Consider the following 19,335-nt stretch of genomic DNA (forward strand, 5'->3'; position numbering starts at 1 on the left):
CTCTATATAGTGAGTGGATACCAGAGATTATGTTACTGTGTGGCAGGCGGTGCTTATCGCTCCCAGTAAGGTGCAGCGTTAGCTGTATGGGACACCTTACTGGCGGTTCCCCACTGATCGTATGAAGACGCATAATGACTCATATATATATATATATATATATATATATATATATATATATATATATATATATATATATATATATATATATACATATATACATATATACATATATACAGTGGAACCTTGACTTACGAGTTTAATTCGTTCTGTGACCGAGCTCGTAACTCAATTTGCTCGTTTCTCAAATTAAATTTCCCCATTAAAATGCATTGAAATGCTATTAATCCGTTCCAGCCCGCCAAAAACCACACCAATTTTTTTTTAAATATACAGTATATATAAAAATATCTCGCGCTTTATATTTCACCTGTATGCAGCATACAAGTTGGCAGGATGGCCTGGACTGGAGGTACGCACACTTGACTCTAAACTGTCCAGCCTGGGTTTGAATCCCGACCAAGCTATAAACTGTCATGGGTGAATCACAGGCAGGGTGATTCATCAATGTGTGTACCGCTAAACTGGGCGCCCCATTTGCGTCCCATTAGTTGTTGGATGTTAAGGATCTCACCGTGTTTTCCACAAAGAGAAGGCGAGCTATCGCCGGCACTCTGAACAAGTTGTGGCCTGGCATGCTCTTCTCCTCTGCCGTTATATACGTCCTCCTCGGCATCTTTTTCCAGAAGAGCTGTGTCTCGTCACAGTTGAAGATTTGCTGGGGGATGTATCGTTCGGCTTCTATCAGTTCGGCAAAAGTTATAATAAAATCTTCAGCTGCCTTCACATCCGCCTCACCAAGTCGACAACACGCACACCTCGCTCATGTTTTTCGACGATTGCGTGTTTTATATCCAAGTGCATCATCCTCTTCTTCTTCTCAGTACTGCCCTTGGCACTCAATTTCTTAGGACCCATGGTTAAAAAGAAGAAATTTTCCAAAATAACCAAAATGCGAAAACAAAGCAGCAGCTATATACGGCAGAGATGTTGCACGGCAAGATAACCACGTGACCTGAACCCACCTGGTGGCGGGTGGCGTAAGCTCCAAAATAACCAAAATGCGAAAACAAAGCAGCAGCGATATACGGCAGAGATGCTTGCACGGCAAGATAACCACGTGACCGGAACCCACCTGGTGGCGGGTGGCGTAAGCTCCAAAATAACCAAAATGCGAAAACAAAGCAGCAGCGATATACGGCAGAGATGCTTGCACGGCAAGATAACCACGTGACCGGAACCCACCTGGTGGCGGGTGGCGTAAGCTCCAAAATAACCAAAATGCGAAAACAAAGCAGCAGCTATATACGGCAGAGATGCTTGCACGGCAAGATAACCACGTGACCTGAACCCACCTGGTGGCGGGTGGCGTAAGCTCGTAACTCAGATCTCAGCTCGCATCTCAAAGCAATAAACCGCCCGAGCGACGGCTCGTATCTCGGAAAACTCGTAAGTTGGTGCACTCGTAAGTCAAGGTTTCACTGTATATATATATATATATATATATATATATATATATATATATATATATATATATATATATATATATATATATATATATATATACACATGTTAGTATCTGTAATTTGGCGCTCAAACCTAATGAGCGAACGTCACGACATCATCGCCACATATGTCCGCATTGCCTGCCAAGCTCGAGATGAGCCATCTCGCAGTGCGTCATTATGGATGTTAAATTCAGATACTGTGACAAGTGCATGCAAAACTCACAGTTACCGACCTGGTTTCACCCTTGTTGGGGCTTCATCAGGGCAACGCAGTGAGCCTTCCATACACTTGTGACTCTCAAAACCTTTCGTGTATATATATATACAGTGAAACCTTGACTTACGAGTGCACCAACTTACGAGTTTTCCGAGATACGAGCCGTCGCTCGGGCGGTTTTTTGCTTTGAGATGCGAGCCGAGATCTGAGTTACGAGCTTACGCCACCCGCCACCAGGTGGGTTCCGGTCACGTGGTTATCTTGCCGTGCAAGCATCTGTGCCGTATATCGCTGCTGCTTTGTTTTCGCATTTTGGTTATTTTGGAAAATTTCTTCGTTTTAACCATGGGTCCTAAGAAATTGAGTGCCAAGGGCAGTACTGAGAAGAAGAAGAGGATGATGTGCTTGGATATAAAACACGCAATCGTCGAAAAACATGAGCGAGGTGTGCGTGTTGTCGACTTGGGGAGGCAGTACGATCGTAGTACTTCTACGATATGTACGATTTTGAAGCAGAAGGAGTCGATAAAGGCTATAACGCCAGCCAAGGGCGTTACGATTATTTCAAAGCTCCGGACCTCTATCCATGAAGAGATGGAGAAGTTGTTGTTTGTGTGGTTGACGGAGAAGCAGCTCGCAGGAGATACCGTGACCGAGAGCATCATCTGTGAGAAGGCCCGAGACATTTACGGGGATTTGGTGCAGCAGACGGCGGGAACATCAACGGACGAGGCATCGGAAGAGTCATTCAAAGCCAGTCGGGGATGGTTTGATAATTTTAAGAAGAGGACCGGCATTCACTCCGTCGTCAGGCATGGTGAGGCAGCAAGCTCGGATGTGAAGGCAGCTGAAGATTTTATTATAACTTTTGCCGAACTGATAGAAGCCGAACGATACATCCCCCAGCAAATCTTCAACTGTGACGAGACAGGGCTCTTCTGGAAAAAGATGCCGAGGAGGATGTATATAACGGCAGAGGAGAAGAGCATGCCAGGCCACAACTTGTTCAGAGTGCCGGCGATAGCTCGCCTTCTCTTTGTGGAAGACACGGTGAGATCCTTAACATCCAACAACTAATGGGACGCAAACGGGGTGCCCAGTTTAGCGGTACACACATTGATGAATCACCCTGCCTGTGAAACACTGACATGACAGGTTATTGCTGGGTCGGGATTCAAACCCAGGCTGGACAGTTTAGAGTCAAGTGTGCGTACCTCCAGTCCAGGCCATCCTGCCAACTTGTATGCTGCATACAGGTGAAATATAAAGCGCGAGATATTTTTATATATTGTGGCGGACACAAAAGCCCACTGGCGTGGTGACATCATTCCACGCACCAAGTGGGCGGTGGCCACGCCCGTGGGGTAGGCGTGGCCTCATGATATACACCGGGCGACCAGCCCGGAGGAGTAGAGTGTTACAGTGTAGTCTTACAATAAAGACGTTTATATGTTACCGCTTGTCCGCTTCCTCCTTGCTCACAAGCAGCGCGCGTAACGCCGCGCTTTACTGGTGACCCTCGACGTTGGATCTGCCGGAGCGATCCTTCCACACGCGACGCCATCGCCATGGCCGCCTTCGTCAAACTTCCGGAATTTTGGGAGGCTCAGGCCGAAGTCTGGTTCGTCCAGGCCGAAGCCCAATTTCAGCTTCGGCACCTCACCGGCGATGACACGCGCTACTGCCACGTCGTCGCCTCCCTCGGGCCCGGCACGGCCGCTCGAGTTGTGTCCGTCCTTCGCCACCCACCGGACGGCCACAAGTACGAGGCACTCAAGCGGCTACTCCTAGCCACGTTCAGCCTCACGGACGACGCACGGGCCGACCGCCTCCTGGATCTCCCCGAGCTCGGTGAGACGCGCCCGTCGGTCCGAATGGACCATATGCTGTCACTGTTGGGCGACGAAGCCCCCGGTTCGCTATTCCGGGCGCTTTTCCGTCGCCAACTTCCAGCGCAGGTTCGCCTCGCGTTGGCCGGGACCGGGCTAACGGAACCCCGAGCATTGGCGGCCGAGGCGGACAAGTACTTCGCCGCTTCGGACACGCGGGCGAGCGTTGGCGTGGCCGTCACGGCCTTCGACGCTGATGTTCCACAGCATCATCTTCTACAGCACGCTGATGTTCCACAGCATCATCTTCTACAGCACGCTGATGTTCCACAGCATCATCTTCTACAGCACGCTGATGTTCCACAGCATCATCTTCTACAGCACGCTGTGGTTCAGCAGCATGCTGATACGCACCTCGTGAACGCCGCCACGCCCCGCCCACCGCCGCGGCGAAAACCGCCACCGCGGGGAAACCCGTCGACTCCACCGGCCTGGCGGAGCCAGCCGCGCTCCTCCAGCTCCACCACCTGGTGCTGGTTCCACGCCAAGTTCGGCCACGAAGCTCGGCGGTGTCATCCGCCGTGCTCCTTCAACGGGTCGGGAAACGCCCGGACCGGCGCTCAATTGTGGCGATGAGCGCCGGCCGTTCGAGCAGCCTGCTGTTCATAACGGACACCTTCTCCGGGCGCCGTTACCTGTGCGACACGGGAGCACAGGTGAGTGTCATTCCCGCCGGCACGTCAGACAAGCACGCCGCGGGTGGGGGCCCCGCGCTGCTTGCCGCGAACGGGACGCCCATCCGTACGTACGGAAAACGCTGCCTCTCTCTGCGGTTTGGAGGGCAGGTTTTCCGATGGACGTTCGTCACCGCCGACGTGCCCATGGCACTGCTTGGCGCGGACTTCCTGTGCGCTAATGGGCTTCTGGTCGACGTCAAGCGCAGACGGCTTGTCCAGGCCGAGACGTTCAGCTCGCTCGCATGTGCGTTGCCAAGCTCAACGAGCGGCTTGCCAAGCGGCTTGCCGAACGATTCGGTTCCGGCCACGTTGGTCTGTACGCTTCCGGCAGCGGACGCATTCACCCGCCTCCTCGCCGGCTTCCCGGCCCTCACGCGGCCCACCTTCTCGGCGGGGGCCGTCAAGCACGGGGTGGCCCATCACATCCCCACCGTCGGGCCACCGGTCTACGCCCGGGCACGCCGCCTCGAGCCGACGAAGCTGGCGGTGGCAAAAGCGGAGTTCGCTACCCTGGAGCGACTCGGCATCGTTCGGCGCTCAGAGAGCGCTTGGGCGTCGCCGCTGCACATCGTGCCGAAGCCCGGCGGGGGATGGCGACCGTGCGGGGACTATCGCCGTCTCAATGACGCCACGACTCCCGACCGCTACCCCGTCCCCCACATTCAGGACTTTTCCGCCCGTTTGGCGGGCAGGTCCTTCTTCTCGAAGGTGGACCTCATACGCGGCTACCATCAGGTCCCCGTCAGGCCGGAGGACGTCCCGAAGACGGCGGTCATCACGCCATTCGGACTCTTCGAGTTCCTGCGCATGCCCTTCGGTCTGAAGAATGCGGCTCAGGCGTTCCAGCGACTGATGGACAGCGTCCTGCGCGACTTGGATTTTGTCTACGTCTACCTGGACGATATCCTCGTCGCCAGCGCGTCCCGCGAAGAGCACCTACGCCACCTCCGCACGCTCTTCGAACGCCTGGGCCAGCATGGCCTGATTGTGAACCCCGCAAAGTGCCGGTTCGGCGCCGCCACAATCGATTTTCTGGGGCACCGTGTCACCAGGCACGGAGCAGTCCCCGTGCCGGCCAAGGTGGAGGCGGTGAAGGGGTTTCCGCGCCCCCGCACGATCAGAGGGCTGCAGGAGTTCCTGGGCATGGTGAACTTTTACCATCGGTTCCTGCCCCGTATCGCCCAGCTCCTGCGCCCCCTGCACGAAGCTCTCCGAGGTAAGCCGGGCAAAGGCGACGTTACCTGGACCGAGCAGATGGACACGGCGTTCACGGGCGCGAAGCTCGCTTTGGCTAACGCCACCATGCTCGCGCACCCGGCGCCCGATGCACCGATCGCCCTCACCACCAATGCCTCGGACTACGCGGTGGGCGCGGTGCACGAGCAATGGGTGCGTGGAGCTTGGCAACCGCTGGCGTTCTTTAGCCGGCAGCTTCGCCCGCCCGAACGCCGTTACAGTACCTTCGACCGCGAGTTGCTCGGACTTCACTTGGCGGTCAGGCACTTCCGCCATCTGCTCGAGGGCCGGGCGTTCACTGCCTTCGTCGACCACAAGCCGCTGATCTTCGCGATGGTCAAGGTCACCGAGCCGTGGTCGGCCCGGCAGCAGCGTCACCTCTCGGCCGTGTCCGAGTACACGACGGACATCCAGCACGTCGCGGGGAAGGACAACCCGGTTGCGGATTGCCTTTCCCGGGCCGTCGCCCACGCAGTCCACCTCGGCATCGACTATGCCCGGATGGCAGCGGACCAGGCCGCTGACCCCGACGTCCAGGCCTTGCGGACCGCCGTCACGGGCCTCCGCGTCACCGAGGTGCCGTTCGACGGCGCGGGCGCGGGCCTCTTGTGCGACGTCTCCCTCGGGCGTCCTCGCCCCATTGTGCCCGCGGGCTGGCAGCGCCAGGTGTTTGACGCCATCCACGGCCTGTCCCACCCGGGCGCGAGGGCCTCCCAAAGGCTGATCGCCGACAAGTTCGTCTGGCATGGCCTCCGGAAGGCCGTCCGCGGCTGGGCCAGGACATGCCTCGCGTGCCAGCGCGCCAAGGTGCACCGGCACACCCAGGCCCCGTTGGCCCCGTTCACGGTGCCGGAACGCCGGTTTGACCACGTCCACGTGGACCTGGTGGGACCTCTGCCCCCCTCGCGGGGTTTCACCCACGTCCTCACCATGGTGGACCGCACCACCCGGTGGCCGGAGGCCGTGCTCTTGGCGTCGACAACGGCGGCCGATGTCGCGCAGGCTTTCATCGCCACCTGGGTCGCCCGGTTCGGCACCCCCTCAGACATCTCATCCGACCGCGGCCCCCAGTTCACCTCGGAGCTCTGGGGGGCGGTTGCGCAGGGGCTCGGGGTCCGGCTGCACCGAACCACGGCCTACCACCCCCAGGCTAACGGCCTGTGTGAGCGATTTCACCGCTCATTGAAGGCCGCGCTCCGGGCCACCCTCCGCGACGGCGGCTGGGTCGACAGGCTCCCCTGGGTCCTGCTGGGCCTCCGGACGGCGCCCAAGGAGGACCTGCGCGCATCCGCGGCGGAGTTGGTCTTCGGGCAACCGCTGCGGGTGCCGGGCGAGTTCCTCCCCGACTCCACGGCACCATGGTCCGCGGCACAGCAGCGCTCCGCTCTGCAAGAGACCGCCCAGAGGTTTGCCCCGGTGCCAACGGCATGCCACGGGCACCCACCGACGCACGTCGCCCCGGAGCTTCGCACGGCGGAGTACGTCTTCGTCCGCCACGATGCCCATCGGACACCACTGCGGCCCCCGTACGACGGGCCTTTCCGCGTGCTGGAGACCGGGGCGAAGCACTTCACCCTGGACATCGGCGGTACTCCTGACCGCGTTTCGGTAGACCGCCTCAAGCCGGCCCACCTCGATGTGGACCATCCACCGCCAGTGGCCCGACCCCACGTCGGGGCCGCCCTCCTGCGGGCAGACCCCCGGCACCGCCCAGCCCCGCCGCCACGGCGCCCCCCGGTCCTGCACCCATCCCAGGGGCAGCCAGGGGCATCCCACCTGGTATCCCTGCACCCCGGACGCCGCCGATCGCCAGGGGGCGCTTCGGCCGGGTCATTCGACTGCCCCACAAACTGGCCCTCCAGGTGCGCGGGAATTCTGGGGGGGCGCGTGTGGCGGACACAAAAGCCCACTGGCGTGGTGACATCATTCCACGCACCAAGTGGGCGGTGGCCACGCCCGAGGGGTAGGCGTGGCCTCATGATATACACCGGGCGACCAGCCCGGAGGAGTAGAGTGTTACAGTGTAGTCTTACAATAAAGACGTTTATATGTTACCGCTTGTCCGCTTCCTCCTTGCTCACAAGCAGCGCGCGTAACGCCGCGCTTTAATATACTGTATATTTAAAAAAAAAAAAGTGGTTTTTGGCGGGCTGGAACGGATTAATAGCATTTCAATGCATTTTAATGGGGAAATTTAATTTGAGAAACGAGCAAATTGAGTTACGAGCTCGGTCACAGAACGAATTAAACTCGTAAGTCAAGGTTTCACTGTATATTTATTTATATATTGTTGCGGTTTTGAGTTTGTACAATAAAGGTTAATTTTTCCCCTCATAGTTCAGTCACACTACAACATGTAGCCTCGCGATAGTTCAGTTATTTCATAGTAAATGTAAGCATAGTCCTTTTCCTGTGTTAGTTTTGCGTTGAGTAGAAAAATGAGTTCGGTTTCCCTCCAATGCCTTACGCTGCCTCGAAACTTTGGCTTTTGGCGCGAAATAACACGAGGTCGGGCCTGGCAAGTCGATCCAGGCCGAAGGAAGGTGGAGCAGGGAGAGTGGGAGTGACGGTAAGCACGAGCCGCCAATCAGGGCTCGGAGGGAGTGGCTTAGCACTGCGTCAAAAGGCGTGGTTAGAACATTCGAGCAAGCTGAGGGGGTTGGAAATATAACCCGTTGCGCAAAGCCCCCCACCGCAGTTCTGCGGAGAGGTGACCTGAACCAAGTTCTGAGGGAGGTGCGCTGAACCAAAGAGAAGAGAAAGAGGGTTCAAGAGTTGAGAGAGTTCAAAGAGAGAGAGAACACCTGGTTGGGTGTGGGTTCCTCTCTCACCAGTCATGGCACCTCAGCAAAGGACTTCTGTGACTCACTGGGATTGACACAATCTGTCAATTTCCCGACCCGGATCTCAGCCAATGGAGTATCTTCTCTTCTAGACTTGGTTATGACTAACTTCCCTGCTAATGTCTGCTGCTCTTCTTATGCTCCAATCGGTTCTTCTGATCATGTGCTTGTCAAAGTGGACATCTCTCTGGCCATTCTCAGAGAGCCTCCTCAGCGTCGACGAGTCTGGCATTTCACTCAGACCGACTGGGACGGTCTTCAAGCAGCCATCAATCGTCTGGATTGGTCTCCCATCTCCACTGCCTCTGACATCAATTCTTCCTGGGAATTCTTCCAAAGCAAACTGATCTCTCTCATGCACAGATTTATCCCATCTCGCCTTCAGTTGTCTTACCCTTCCTCCCGTCCATGGTACACTGAATCTTGTGGGGAGGCAGTTGCCCTGAAACAACTTGCCTTTGCCTCTTGGAAGGCTAATCCAACTGAAGGAAATCTCAGTTCCTTCCACCAAGCTCGGAACAAGTGTGTGTCTACCCTCAGGAGTGCCAGGAAGCACTATCTCTCCTCACTCAAGAATGAACTCTCAAACCTGTCTCCTTCCTCCAAATCCTGGTGGCGTCTGGTCAAATCCGTTTCTGGTGTTTGTTCGCCCTCCATCCCCTCCCTTACCTCAAATGGCCACACAGTTGACATCTCACGTGACAAAGCCGAATGCCTCAACTCTGTGTTTGCCTCAAAATCCTTAGTCCCAAACCCATCTCTCTCTGTTCCCACCTTTCCCAGTCGAACCAAACTGCTCCTGGACTCTGTGACCTTCGCTCCTGACAAGGTGGAGGAGTTTTTGTCAAACCTCGACTCTGATTCTGCAACTGGACCAGATGGCATCAGCCCACGGGTCCTAAAATCCTGCTCTGCCGCTCTATCTCACCCTCTGTCTGTTCTTTTCACCCTATCCTTTGCTCAAGGTCATCTGCCAGCATCCTGGAAATCAGCAAACATTACCGCTTTACACAAAAAAGGTGCAAAAACAGATCCTTGCAACTACAGACCAATCAGCCTGCTCCCAATTATCAGCAAAGTCATGGAATCCATCATTGCTTCGGATATGAAATCTTTCCTCTTCTCCAATGGCTTGATCTCTGATCATCAATTTGGTTTCAGACCAGGTCACTCTACTCTGGACATGCTGTTTCTGCTGTCTCAACAATGGATGGAGGTCCTCAATGCCAAACAGGAAATCAGAGCTGTCTCCCTTGACATATCACGTGCCTTCGATACGGTCTGGCACCCAGCTCTGCTCACCAAACTCTCCTCCTATGGTATGCATGGAAATCTCCATGCATGGCTTGCGGACCTCCTCTCTGGTCGTAGTCAACGTGTGGCCCTGAATGGATTTCTCTCATCTCCCCTTCCCGTTCAGGCTGGAGTTCCCCAAGGCAGTGTGCTGGGCCCTGTGCTTTTTCTGGTCTTTATCAATGATCTCTCCGACTCTCTGGAAAATCCTCTGTATCGCTTTGCTGATGACTCCACTCTCTGCCGCCCCAATCCTCTTCCCTCAGATCGGCAGTCTGCAGCCTCCTCACTCTCTGAAGACCTGGACAAAATCACAGACTGGTCAAACATGTGGAACATGTCTTTCAATCCTGACAAATCTCACACTCTTACTATGTCTCTCCGAAAAGATCGACTGGACAACCCTCCCATCTACTTTCTCAACAATCCTCTCCAAGAAGTTCTGTCGCTCAAGCTTTTGGGTCTCACCATCTGCCATGATCTTTCTTGGGAAAACCACATTTCCAAGCTGGCCTCCAAAGCCAGTCGCCGACTGGGCATCCTCCGTCGTGCGAAGTCCTTCCTAGGCACACCTGAGCTCCTCACCACATACAAGGCTTTCATCTGCAGCTCAATGGAATACTGTTCTCCCCTATGGGCTGGTGCTCCTGCCTCACACCTGGCTCGGCTTCACGCTGTTGAATCCAAAGCTTTCAGAATCATTGGAATCTCCCGCGATGAAGCCAACTCTGAGGGCCTTTCACTCACTCACCGCAGGCAGGTAGGTGGTCTTTCTGTCTTCTACCGACTCCTCTCCGGCCTTGCTCCCCCAGCTCTCTCTGTGCTCTGTCCCCCAAATATTCCTACAGGTCGCACAAGATCTGCCAGCCACCCTCTGATGGTTAAACTGCCGAAATCTCGGCTCTCTGCTCACCTTCACTCTTTCATTCCTCTTTTCTCCCGCCTCTGGAACAAACTCCCACACTCACTTCAATCACACTCCTCCCTCCAGGTCTTCAAAACAGCTGTTCACCACCATCTCTTATCTTCCCCCATCCAAAACCTTGATCTTTTCTACCCCCACTAATTCACCCCAGATCCACCTTGTTTGAAATTCCAACTTCTTTCCTGGAAGTCTTGGCAGTGTCCATATGTTTTATACCTCTCCCACCCCCCCCCCTTCCCATGCCTCCCCCCCAAAGCCCTCTCCCTCCCACAGTTCTCTCGATGTCTCCATGTCTCTCGGTCCCTGCTCTCAAATGTTGTGTTTGTGTCCTTCCCCCTCTCTCCCCATCTTGTCTACCGCTCCCGATGTTATTACCTTCGCAAAAGCGGAAGGTTATGTTTTGATCGCTGTGTATTTATTTGTATGTCTGTGTGTGTGTGTGTATGTTATTCGCATAACTCAAAAAGTATTCAACCGATTCGCATGAAATTTGGTGGGATGATAGGTTATTATCCGGGAACCATTTGATTAGATTTTGGAATCGATCGGGTCAAAGGTCAAGGTCAAGGTCATGAAAAGGTCAAAATCGTCTTTTTACCATAGCGCGGTCAATTTGTGTCCAATTTGTATGAAACTAATGCCAAAATGCTTTGCTACACAGATCTTGTAGTCTTTTATTTTGGCAACAAAAGTAGCTGCGGCGAAGGTATGCGCTCTACCGAGTGCCCGTTCTAGTTTGTTTTGTTTGTCTGTTTGTCTTTCTGTGTGATTAATGTTCGCTCTTTCATGAGCCTCGATCTTGTATACAAAAACAAACAAAAAAAAACAAACAAACAAAAAAAAAAAACACGCGCATGAACCAAGTTATAAGGCGCTCTTACAAGTTTAACGCTCGGTTGAGCTTGAGGCAGAACCTCTATCGAGTTACGCGAGCGAAAGCGCGCCGTTAATTAATCGCGCTGTGAGAAACCGCCAAGCTTGGCGAGAGACACGTACATTTTCTCGCCTGCCTGCTCTGCCCTTTGTTCGAGAGACGTGCTGCAAGGATCCCTCCCGCCGCCTGCTTGCTTTCATCGAGGGACATGCTGTGACCGGGGAGAGCCACACCGGGCGAAGCCGTTATTGGACGACCAAGTCGGCGCGTTCAGTGCGTGAACATCATCCTTCCTTCATTTCCCCCTGTGAGTGTGATCGGCCCGTTTCTGGGGATAAGTTAAGACTGTTTAAGTTCTGCTCTGTGTCCCTTCGACTTGTACATAATAGTGTGAATAATTATTAAACCTGTGTTCTTCCTTTTATTCGATCGTCTCGTGCCTTCCATCTATTGATTAAGCGTGGTATGAATAAAACCACTCGAATCGGGTTCCAATACCAGAGATCTGCACGGACCACATGGTACATCATCCGCTCGGACGTACTAAAATTACGCGTGGCTCGAGCGAAGCTTGATCCCCCTTCCGCGGCGGCGCAGGTATTTAGGTACGTGCGAGAATTGTCCCGGAACCCTACCCTGTGTCTGCCCGGGAGGGACGATTCAAGTCTCTCGGTTGCGACGACCCAAAAAGAACAAGGGGCTTAATCTCCCCTTAGTAGGGGCAGGAGGGTCGCGCGGAAACTGTAACAATATATATACAGTCACGTGAAAAAGTAAGTACACCCCATGTAATGTTTTGACTTTTTCAACATATTTCAACATATAGCTATTTGATCTTCATTTCAACAATATTGATAGATAAAGGAGATATAATATAACAAATATCATGAAACATTTACATATTGTAGTCCATTGTATAATTTAAAGAAACATAAATGCAAATTTTGCATGTGGAAAAAGTAAGTACACCCCTACATTTATCATGACTTCAAATACCTAAAATTAGAATCAGGTGCACCAGCTCAGGTACAAATGATTCGAACATCGTTAGAGAGGATCTTGGAGGAACCTGTCTTATTTAAACCTCAGACATTTACTTTGGATTGCTCTTTGTTGTTGAAGTGTGTGGCGTCACCATGCCTAGATCAAAAGAGCTCTCTGGGGCCTTCAGAAAGAAGGTTATTGATGCCTACGAGTCTGGGAAGGCATTTAAAAAGATCTCCAAACAATTTGAAATCAATCATTAGACTGTGCGGAAGATCATCTACAAGTGGAGAAGATTCCAAACAACTGTCAACTTGTTCACGCCAGGCCGCCCCAGCAAGTTCAGCCCGAGAGCAGACCGCAAGATGCTGAAAGAAGTCTCTAAGAACCCCAGAATGTCATCACGGGACCTACAGGTAGCTCTTGCCACTGTTGATGTCAAAGTGCACGAGTCTACCATTAGAAAGAGGCTGCGCAAATTTGATCTACATGAGAGGTGTGCCAGGAAGAAACCTTTGCTGTCCAGAAAGAACATCAGGGCAAGACTAAAGTTTGCCAATGAACACCCAGGCAAAGACCAGCACTTCTGGAACAATGTGCTCTGAACAGATGAGTCAAAGGTAGAGCTCTTTGGCCACAGTACCAGAAGACATGTTTGGCGAAAACCAAAGACAGCATTTGACCACAAGAACCTGATACCAACTGTAAAGCATGGTGATGGAAATATTATGGTTTGGGGCAGCTTTGCTGCATCAGGGCGTGGGCAGCTCAACATCATAGAATCCACTATGAATTCTTCATTGTACCAGCGGGTGCTTGAGGATAATGTGAGGCCATCTGTCGGAGAGTTGAAGCTCAACCAAAGGTGGACCTTGCAACATGACAATGACCCTAAACGTACCAGTAAATCCACCAAGGAATGGCTGAAAAGAAAGAAATGGAGGGTTCTGGAATGGCCAAGTCAAAGCCTGGATCTAAATCCCATCGATATGTTGTGGGGGGATTTGAAACGAGCTGTGCATGCAAGAAACCCCTCAAACATCGCACAGCTGAAATAATTCTGCATGGAGGAGTGGGCAAAAATTTCTCCTAGTCGATGTCAGAGACTGGTAGACAGTTATAACAAACGCCCACTCCAGGTTGTTTCTGCCAAAAGGGGCAATACCACCTATTCGAGCCAAGGGTGTACTTATTTTTTCCACATGCGAAATTTGCATTTATGTTTGTTTAAATTATACAATGGACTACAAAATGTAAATGTTTCATGATATTTGTTTTATTATATCATCTTTATCTATCAATGTTGTTGAAATGAAGATCAAATAGCTGTATGTTGAAGTATGTTGAAAAAGTCAAAACTTTACATGGGGTGTATTTACTTTTTCACGTGACTGTGTGTGTGTGTGTGTGTGTGTGTGTGTGTATGTATGTATATGCACACTCCCCTGCCAAGTAATCAACCTTTTGAAACACATGATGCTTTTGAATGCACAAGTTATGATGTAACTGCAAGCAGAAGGAATGCTAACCAGTTGTATCTTAGTTATTTGCATTGTGTAACAAAATCCACGAAACATGGCAATGCCAGTCTAGTGCAAAGGCAATTTTGCAGCAGTTTCACCTGGGTTTGATTCCCAATGGAATAAGATCCTTGTAGAAGCTGTCATCCTGGTGCTTTGCAGGCAGGGCGTTACGCCACAGAGTGTGCTGTATTTCGTAATCGCAGTCATTAAAAACATGGCTGCCCTATTTGCTGTCACTCCTCTGTATCTATTGAAAGTGCCATGCTTGCTCTTGAGAAAGGGAGGTCATTTTGTGCTGGCCGACTGGCTTATCGACTTGCCTACTTGCCGACTGTCTTGTATCCCTGGCCCAAGCTGCTGTTGGTGCGCTGCATTCGTGGCATAGCCGTTTCTCGGTAATGTTGCAATCAGTTGAGCAATTTTTTGGGGATTTCTGGTTGGATACGCATTTGCTACATAGATTATATTGTAATCACATTCCCACAATGGAAAGATGTCACAATCGAAGCATATATCTCATTGCTGTTGCCTCTCCATTTTGTAGGCCTTTGTTTACAAAGCAAATGAGAGATCTACACAGGTTATGGTCATGGATCACCACCCAAAAGGCTGGTGTGCATTGGTCACACATATATTTTCATAAATACACACTGACAATGTGACACTGCTCTTTCTGTGATTATGGCCTCATCAACAGGATAAAGCAGTTAAGATAATGGCTTCCTAAAAGTCCTTCATAAGCCGATGGACACCGTAGATGATCAAACTACAATCTCCTTCACGAGGAAGGATAGAAAGAACGGAGGGTAGAAATAAAAGCAGAAAATAAGTAGAGACTGAAGAAGGAGTGAAATACAAAAAGCAGAAGTAGTTGATGTTGTCGTAGGTTTCTCATGAGGGCTTGTGCAGCTTACTGGATTGCATAGCAAGTCTACTGTTACCCTACATCGGCCATGGTGCGTAGCTTTTAATCACTACCCTGTAACTATGTGTGACTCTTACTGGTACTTTGTTCCCATGTGCAGGCGATTGCTGGCTTCTGGCTGCCATTGCATCACTTACTCTGAATGAGAAACTGTTGGCAAGGGTCGCACCAACTGACCAGAGCTTTGATGAAGACTATGCTGGGATCTTTCACTTCCAGGTGAGGCTTTTCTTTCATATTTTATTTCAATTTAATTATATACTTGACCTTCTTGGCACGTTCAAAACCCTTCTGTTTAACAGTACTTGGACAAAACATTTATGACCTGGCGGCAGACAGAGTTACTGTGAGATTCAGCATTCAGATGTGTACGGCAGTTCCTAGCGCTACTTGTTTCGTGCAAAACACAAAGCAAAAGTTTAAAAGACCCTTCGCATGTCCTTTTTCTCTGGACTGCATGAGGTAAGGTATTCTTTGAACTCTGTAGTTGTGAATCTGTGACTAAGCAAGAGCACATGCCATTGTTTTTCTGTTATCTGTGGGTTAACCATTCTTTGTTGATTCAATGCTGTCATTCAGTGTGCATGTTAAGCTGGCTGATCTGTATGTTGGTACTCTCTTGTGAATATTAGTCACCACTGTATTCTGAAGAGAACAACCCGAGGACTTGCTTGGACCATATTCTGAAGTTCTTCCCTCTATTTTGTTCGGAAGGCGATAGCAAAGCTCCTGGAATGTTCATAGACTATACGGCTGCGTCAGTCGTACCGACTCTCCTCACAGATTATTGGACTAGATGACAGTGCCTTAATGGCCGAAAGCTTCAAGCGCACACAATATTCAATACAACAGTGTATCTTTTTTCATCAGAGTGCATTTGGCTTGAAGTTGCTTTTTGGAACACAATGTTACAATGAATGACTCGATCTGCAGAAACGAATATGTTTTGGGCATGGAATCGTTCGCAAAATATATTATTGTTTCTTGCTATAATGGAGAGTACGAGATACAAGTTCACCCCCGTCATTCCCAGGAAAGGAGGTGAAAGGAATGTCATTGGTTTTCATGGGGTGACTCATCACTTTTCATAAAGTTACATGGTTTGTTAATTTGGGCCAATTATTTCAAAGGTGGTTCTAGAATAGTAAGTAGGATCATCATTATCATCAGCGTTGTCTGTGCTGCTGAAGTGGATTCTCACCAAAGCAGTAGCCTTCCCAGCTGTCAGTCAGGGTAGCGATTTGTAATTTTTTCAGGGTGCTGACGATAACCCGCATACTCTTCGTGAAAGCCACCTTGGGATCTTTAATGTCCACCAACACCCTCACTGCTGGCAGAGGGATCCTCGCGCTTGCAGTTTTTCTCGATAGACGATATACGCATTGATGCCTCACCCTCTGTGTGAAACATCAAGGTCAGAATTAATAGCCGAGTCGAGATTCGGACCCAGGTAAGACAGCTCAAAGGTGAGTTCACATACTTCTTGGCTGTCCTGACAGCCCCTTAAAAAATACTAAATTGATTGGAAAATGAGCTTGGTGAGGAGAGATGAATTGAGCAAATCATTCCCTTTTTTACAGTTTCCTCTTGAGTGACATAAATTGCCTTTCCGAAATGGAAAAACTATTATCAACTATGTATTTTTTTTTTTTTTTTTTTTTTTTTTTTTTTGTATACAAGATCGAGGCTCGTGAAAGAGCGAACATTTATCACACAGAAAGACAAACAGACACATAAAACAAATAACATCGGGAGCGGTAGACAAGATGGGGAGAGAGGGGGAAGGACACAAACACAACATTTGAGAGCAGGGACCGAGAGACATGGAGACATCGAGAGATCTGTGGGAGGGAGAGGGCTTTGGGGGGGGAGGCATGTGAAGGGGGGGGAGGCATGTGAAGGGGGGGAGGCATGTGAAGGGGGGGAGGCATGTGAAGGGGGGGGGGGGGTGGGAGAGGTATAAACATATGGACACTGCCAGGATTTCCAGGAAATAAGTTGGAATTTCAAACAAGGTGGATCTGGGGTGAATTAGTGGGGGTAGAAAAGATCAAGGTTATGGATGGGGGAAGATAAGAGATGGTGGTGAACAGCTGTTTTAAAGACCTGGAGGGAGGAGAGGGATTGAAGGGAGTGTGGGAGTTTGTTCCACAGGCGGGAGAAAAGAGGAATGAAAGAGTGAAGGTGAGCAGAGAGCCGAGATTTCGGCAGTTTAACCATCAGAGGGTTGCTGGCAGATCTTGTGCGACCTGTAGGAATATTTGGGGGACAGAGCACAGAGAGAGCTGGGGGAGCAAGGCCGGAGAGGAGTCGGTAGAAGACAGAAAGACCACCTACCTGCCTGCGGTGAGTGAGTGAAAGGCCCTCAGAGATAGCTTCATCGCGGGAGATTCCAATGATTTTGAAAGCTTTGGATTCAACAGCGTGAAGCCGAGCCAGGTGTGAGGCAGGAGCACCAGCCCATAGGGGAGAACAGTATTCCATTGAGCTGCGGATGAAAGCCTTGTATGTGGTGAGGAGCTCAGGTGTGCCGAGGAAGGACTTCGCACGACGGAGGATGCCCAGTCGGCGACTGGCTTTGGAGGCCAGCTTGGAAATGTGGTTTTCCCAAGAAAGATCATGGCAGATAGTGAGACCCAAAAGCTTGAGTGACAGAACTTCTTGGAGAGGATTGTTGAGAAAGTAGATGGGAGGGTTGTCCAGTCGATCTTTTCGGAGAGACATAGTAAGAGAGTGAGATTTGGCAGGATTGAAAGACATGTTCCACTTGTTTGACCAGTCTGTGATTTTGTCCAGGTCTTCAGAGAGTGAGGAGGCTGCAGACTGCCGATCTGAGGGAAGAGGAATGGAGCGGCAGAGAGTGGAGTCATCAGCAAAGAGATAGAGAGGATTTTCCAGAGAGTCAGAGAGATCATTGATAAAGACCAGAAAAAGCACAGGGCCCAGCACACTTCCTTGGGGAACTCCAGCCTGAACAGGAAGGGGAGATGAGAGAAATCCATTCAGGGCCACACGTTGACTACGACCAGAGAGGAAGTCCGCAAGCCATGCATGGAGATTTCCATGGATACCATAGGAGGAGAGTTTGGTGAGCAGAGCTGGGTGCCAGACCGTATCAAAGGCCCTTGATATGTCAAGGGAGACAGCTCTGATTTCCTGTTTGGCATTGAGGACCTCCATCCATTGTTGAGACAGCAGAAGCAGCATGTCCAGAGTAGAGTGACCTGGTCTGAAACCAAATTGATGATCAGAGATCAAGCCATTGGAGAAGAGGAAAGATTTCATATCCGAAGCAATGATGGATTCCATGACTTTGCTGATAATTGGGAGCAGGCTGATTGGTCTGTAGTTGCAAGGATCTGTTTTTGCACCTTTTTTGTGTAAAGCGGTAATGTTAGCTGATTTCCAGGATGCTGGCAGATGACCTTGAGCAAAAGATAGGGTGAAAAGAACAGAGAGAGGGTGAGATAGAGCGGCAGAGCAGGATTTTAGGACCCGTGGGCTGATGCCGTCTGGTCCAGTTGCAGAATCAGAGTCGAGGTTTGACAAAAACTCCTCCACCTTGTCAGGAGAGAAGGACACAGAGTCCAGGAGCAGTTGGGTTCGACTGGGAAAGGTGGGAACAGAGAGAGATGGGTTTGGGACTAAGGATTTCGAGGCGAACACAGAGTTGAGGCATTCGGCTTTGTCACGTGCGATGTCAACTGTGAGGCCATTTGAGGTAAGGGAGGGGATGGAGGGGGAACAAACACCAGAAACGGATTTGACCAGACGCCACCAGGATTTGGAGGAAGGAGACAGGTTTGAGAGTTCATTCTTGAGTGAGGAGAGATAGTGCTTCCTGGCACTCCTGAGGGTAGACACACACTTGTTCCGAGCTTGGTGGAAGGAACTGAGATTTCCTTCAGTTGGATTAGCCTTCCAAGAGGCAAAGGCAAGTTGTTTCAGGGCAACTGCCTCACCACAAGATTCAGTGTACCATGGACGGGAGGAAGGGTAAGACAATTGAAGGCGAGATGGGATAAATCTGTGCATGAGAGAGATCAGTTTGCTTTGGAAGAATTCCCAGGAAGAATTGATGTCAGAGGCAGTGGAGATGGGAGACCAATCCAGACGATTGATGGCTGCTTGAAGACCGTCCCAGTCGGCCTGAGTGAAATGCCAGACTCGTCGACGCTGAGGAGGCTCTCTGAGAATGGCCAGAGAGATGTCCACTTTGACAAGCACATGATCAGAAGAACCGATTGGAGCAGAAGAAGAGTAGCAGACATTAGCAGGGAAGTTTGTCATAACCAAGTCTAGAAGAGAAGATACTCCATTGGCTGAGATCCGGGTCGGGAAATTGACAGATTGTGTCAATCCCAGTGAGTCACAGAAGTCC

At 51.1% G+C, this 19,335-nt stretch overlaps 1 protein-coding gene across 4 annotated transcripts in view; it reads left to right on the forward strand.

Annotated features, from left to right (window-relative positions):
• Nucleotides 1–19,335, forward strand: part of LOC137426898 (calpain-1 catalytic subunit) — a 230,641-nt gene that overhangs the window by 24,970 nt on the left and 186,336 nt on the right. For all 4 annotated transcript variants that reach the window (XR_013623595.1, XM_078778894.1, XM_078778896.1 and 1 more), the window contains exon 3: nt 15,055–15,173. Coding sequence is in view for 3 of the 4 variants with exons in the window: in XM_078778894.1 (XP_078635020.1) it covers nt 15,055–15,173 (119 nt within the window). In the remaining variant the exon portion in view is untranslated. The remainder of the gene's footprint in view (nt 1–15,054; nt 15,174–19,335) is intronic.

This window comes from Myxine glutinosa, chromosome 5 (assembly GCF_964187855.1).
Source record: "Myxine glutinosa chromosome 5, kmMyxGlut1.1, whole genome shotgun sequence".
NCBI lineage: Eukaryota > Metazoa > Chordata > Myxini > Myxiniformes > Myxinidae > Myxine > Myxine glutinosa.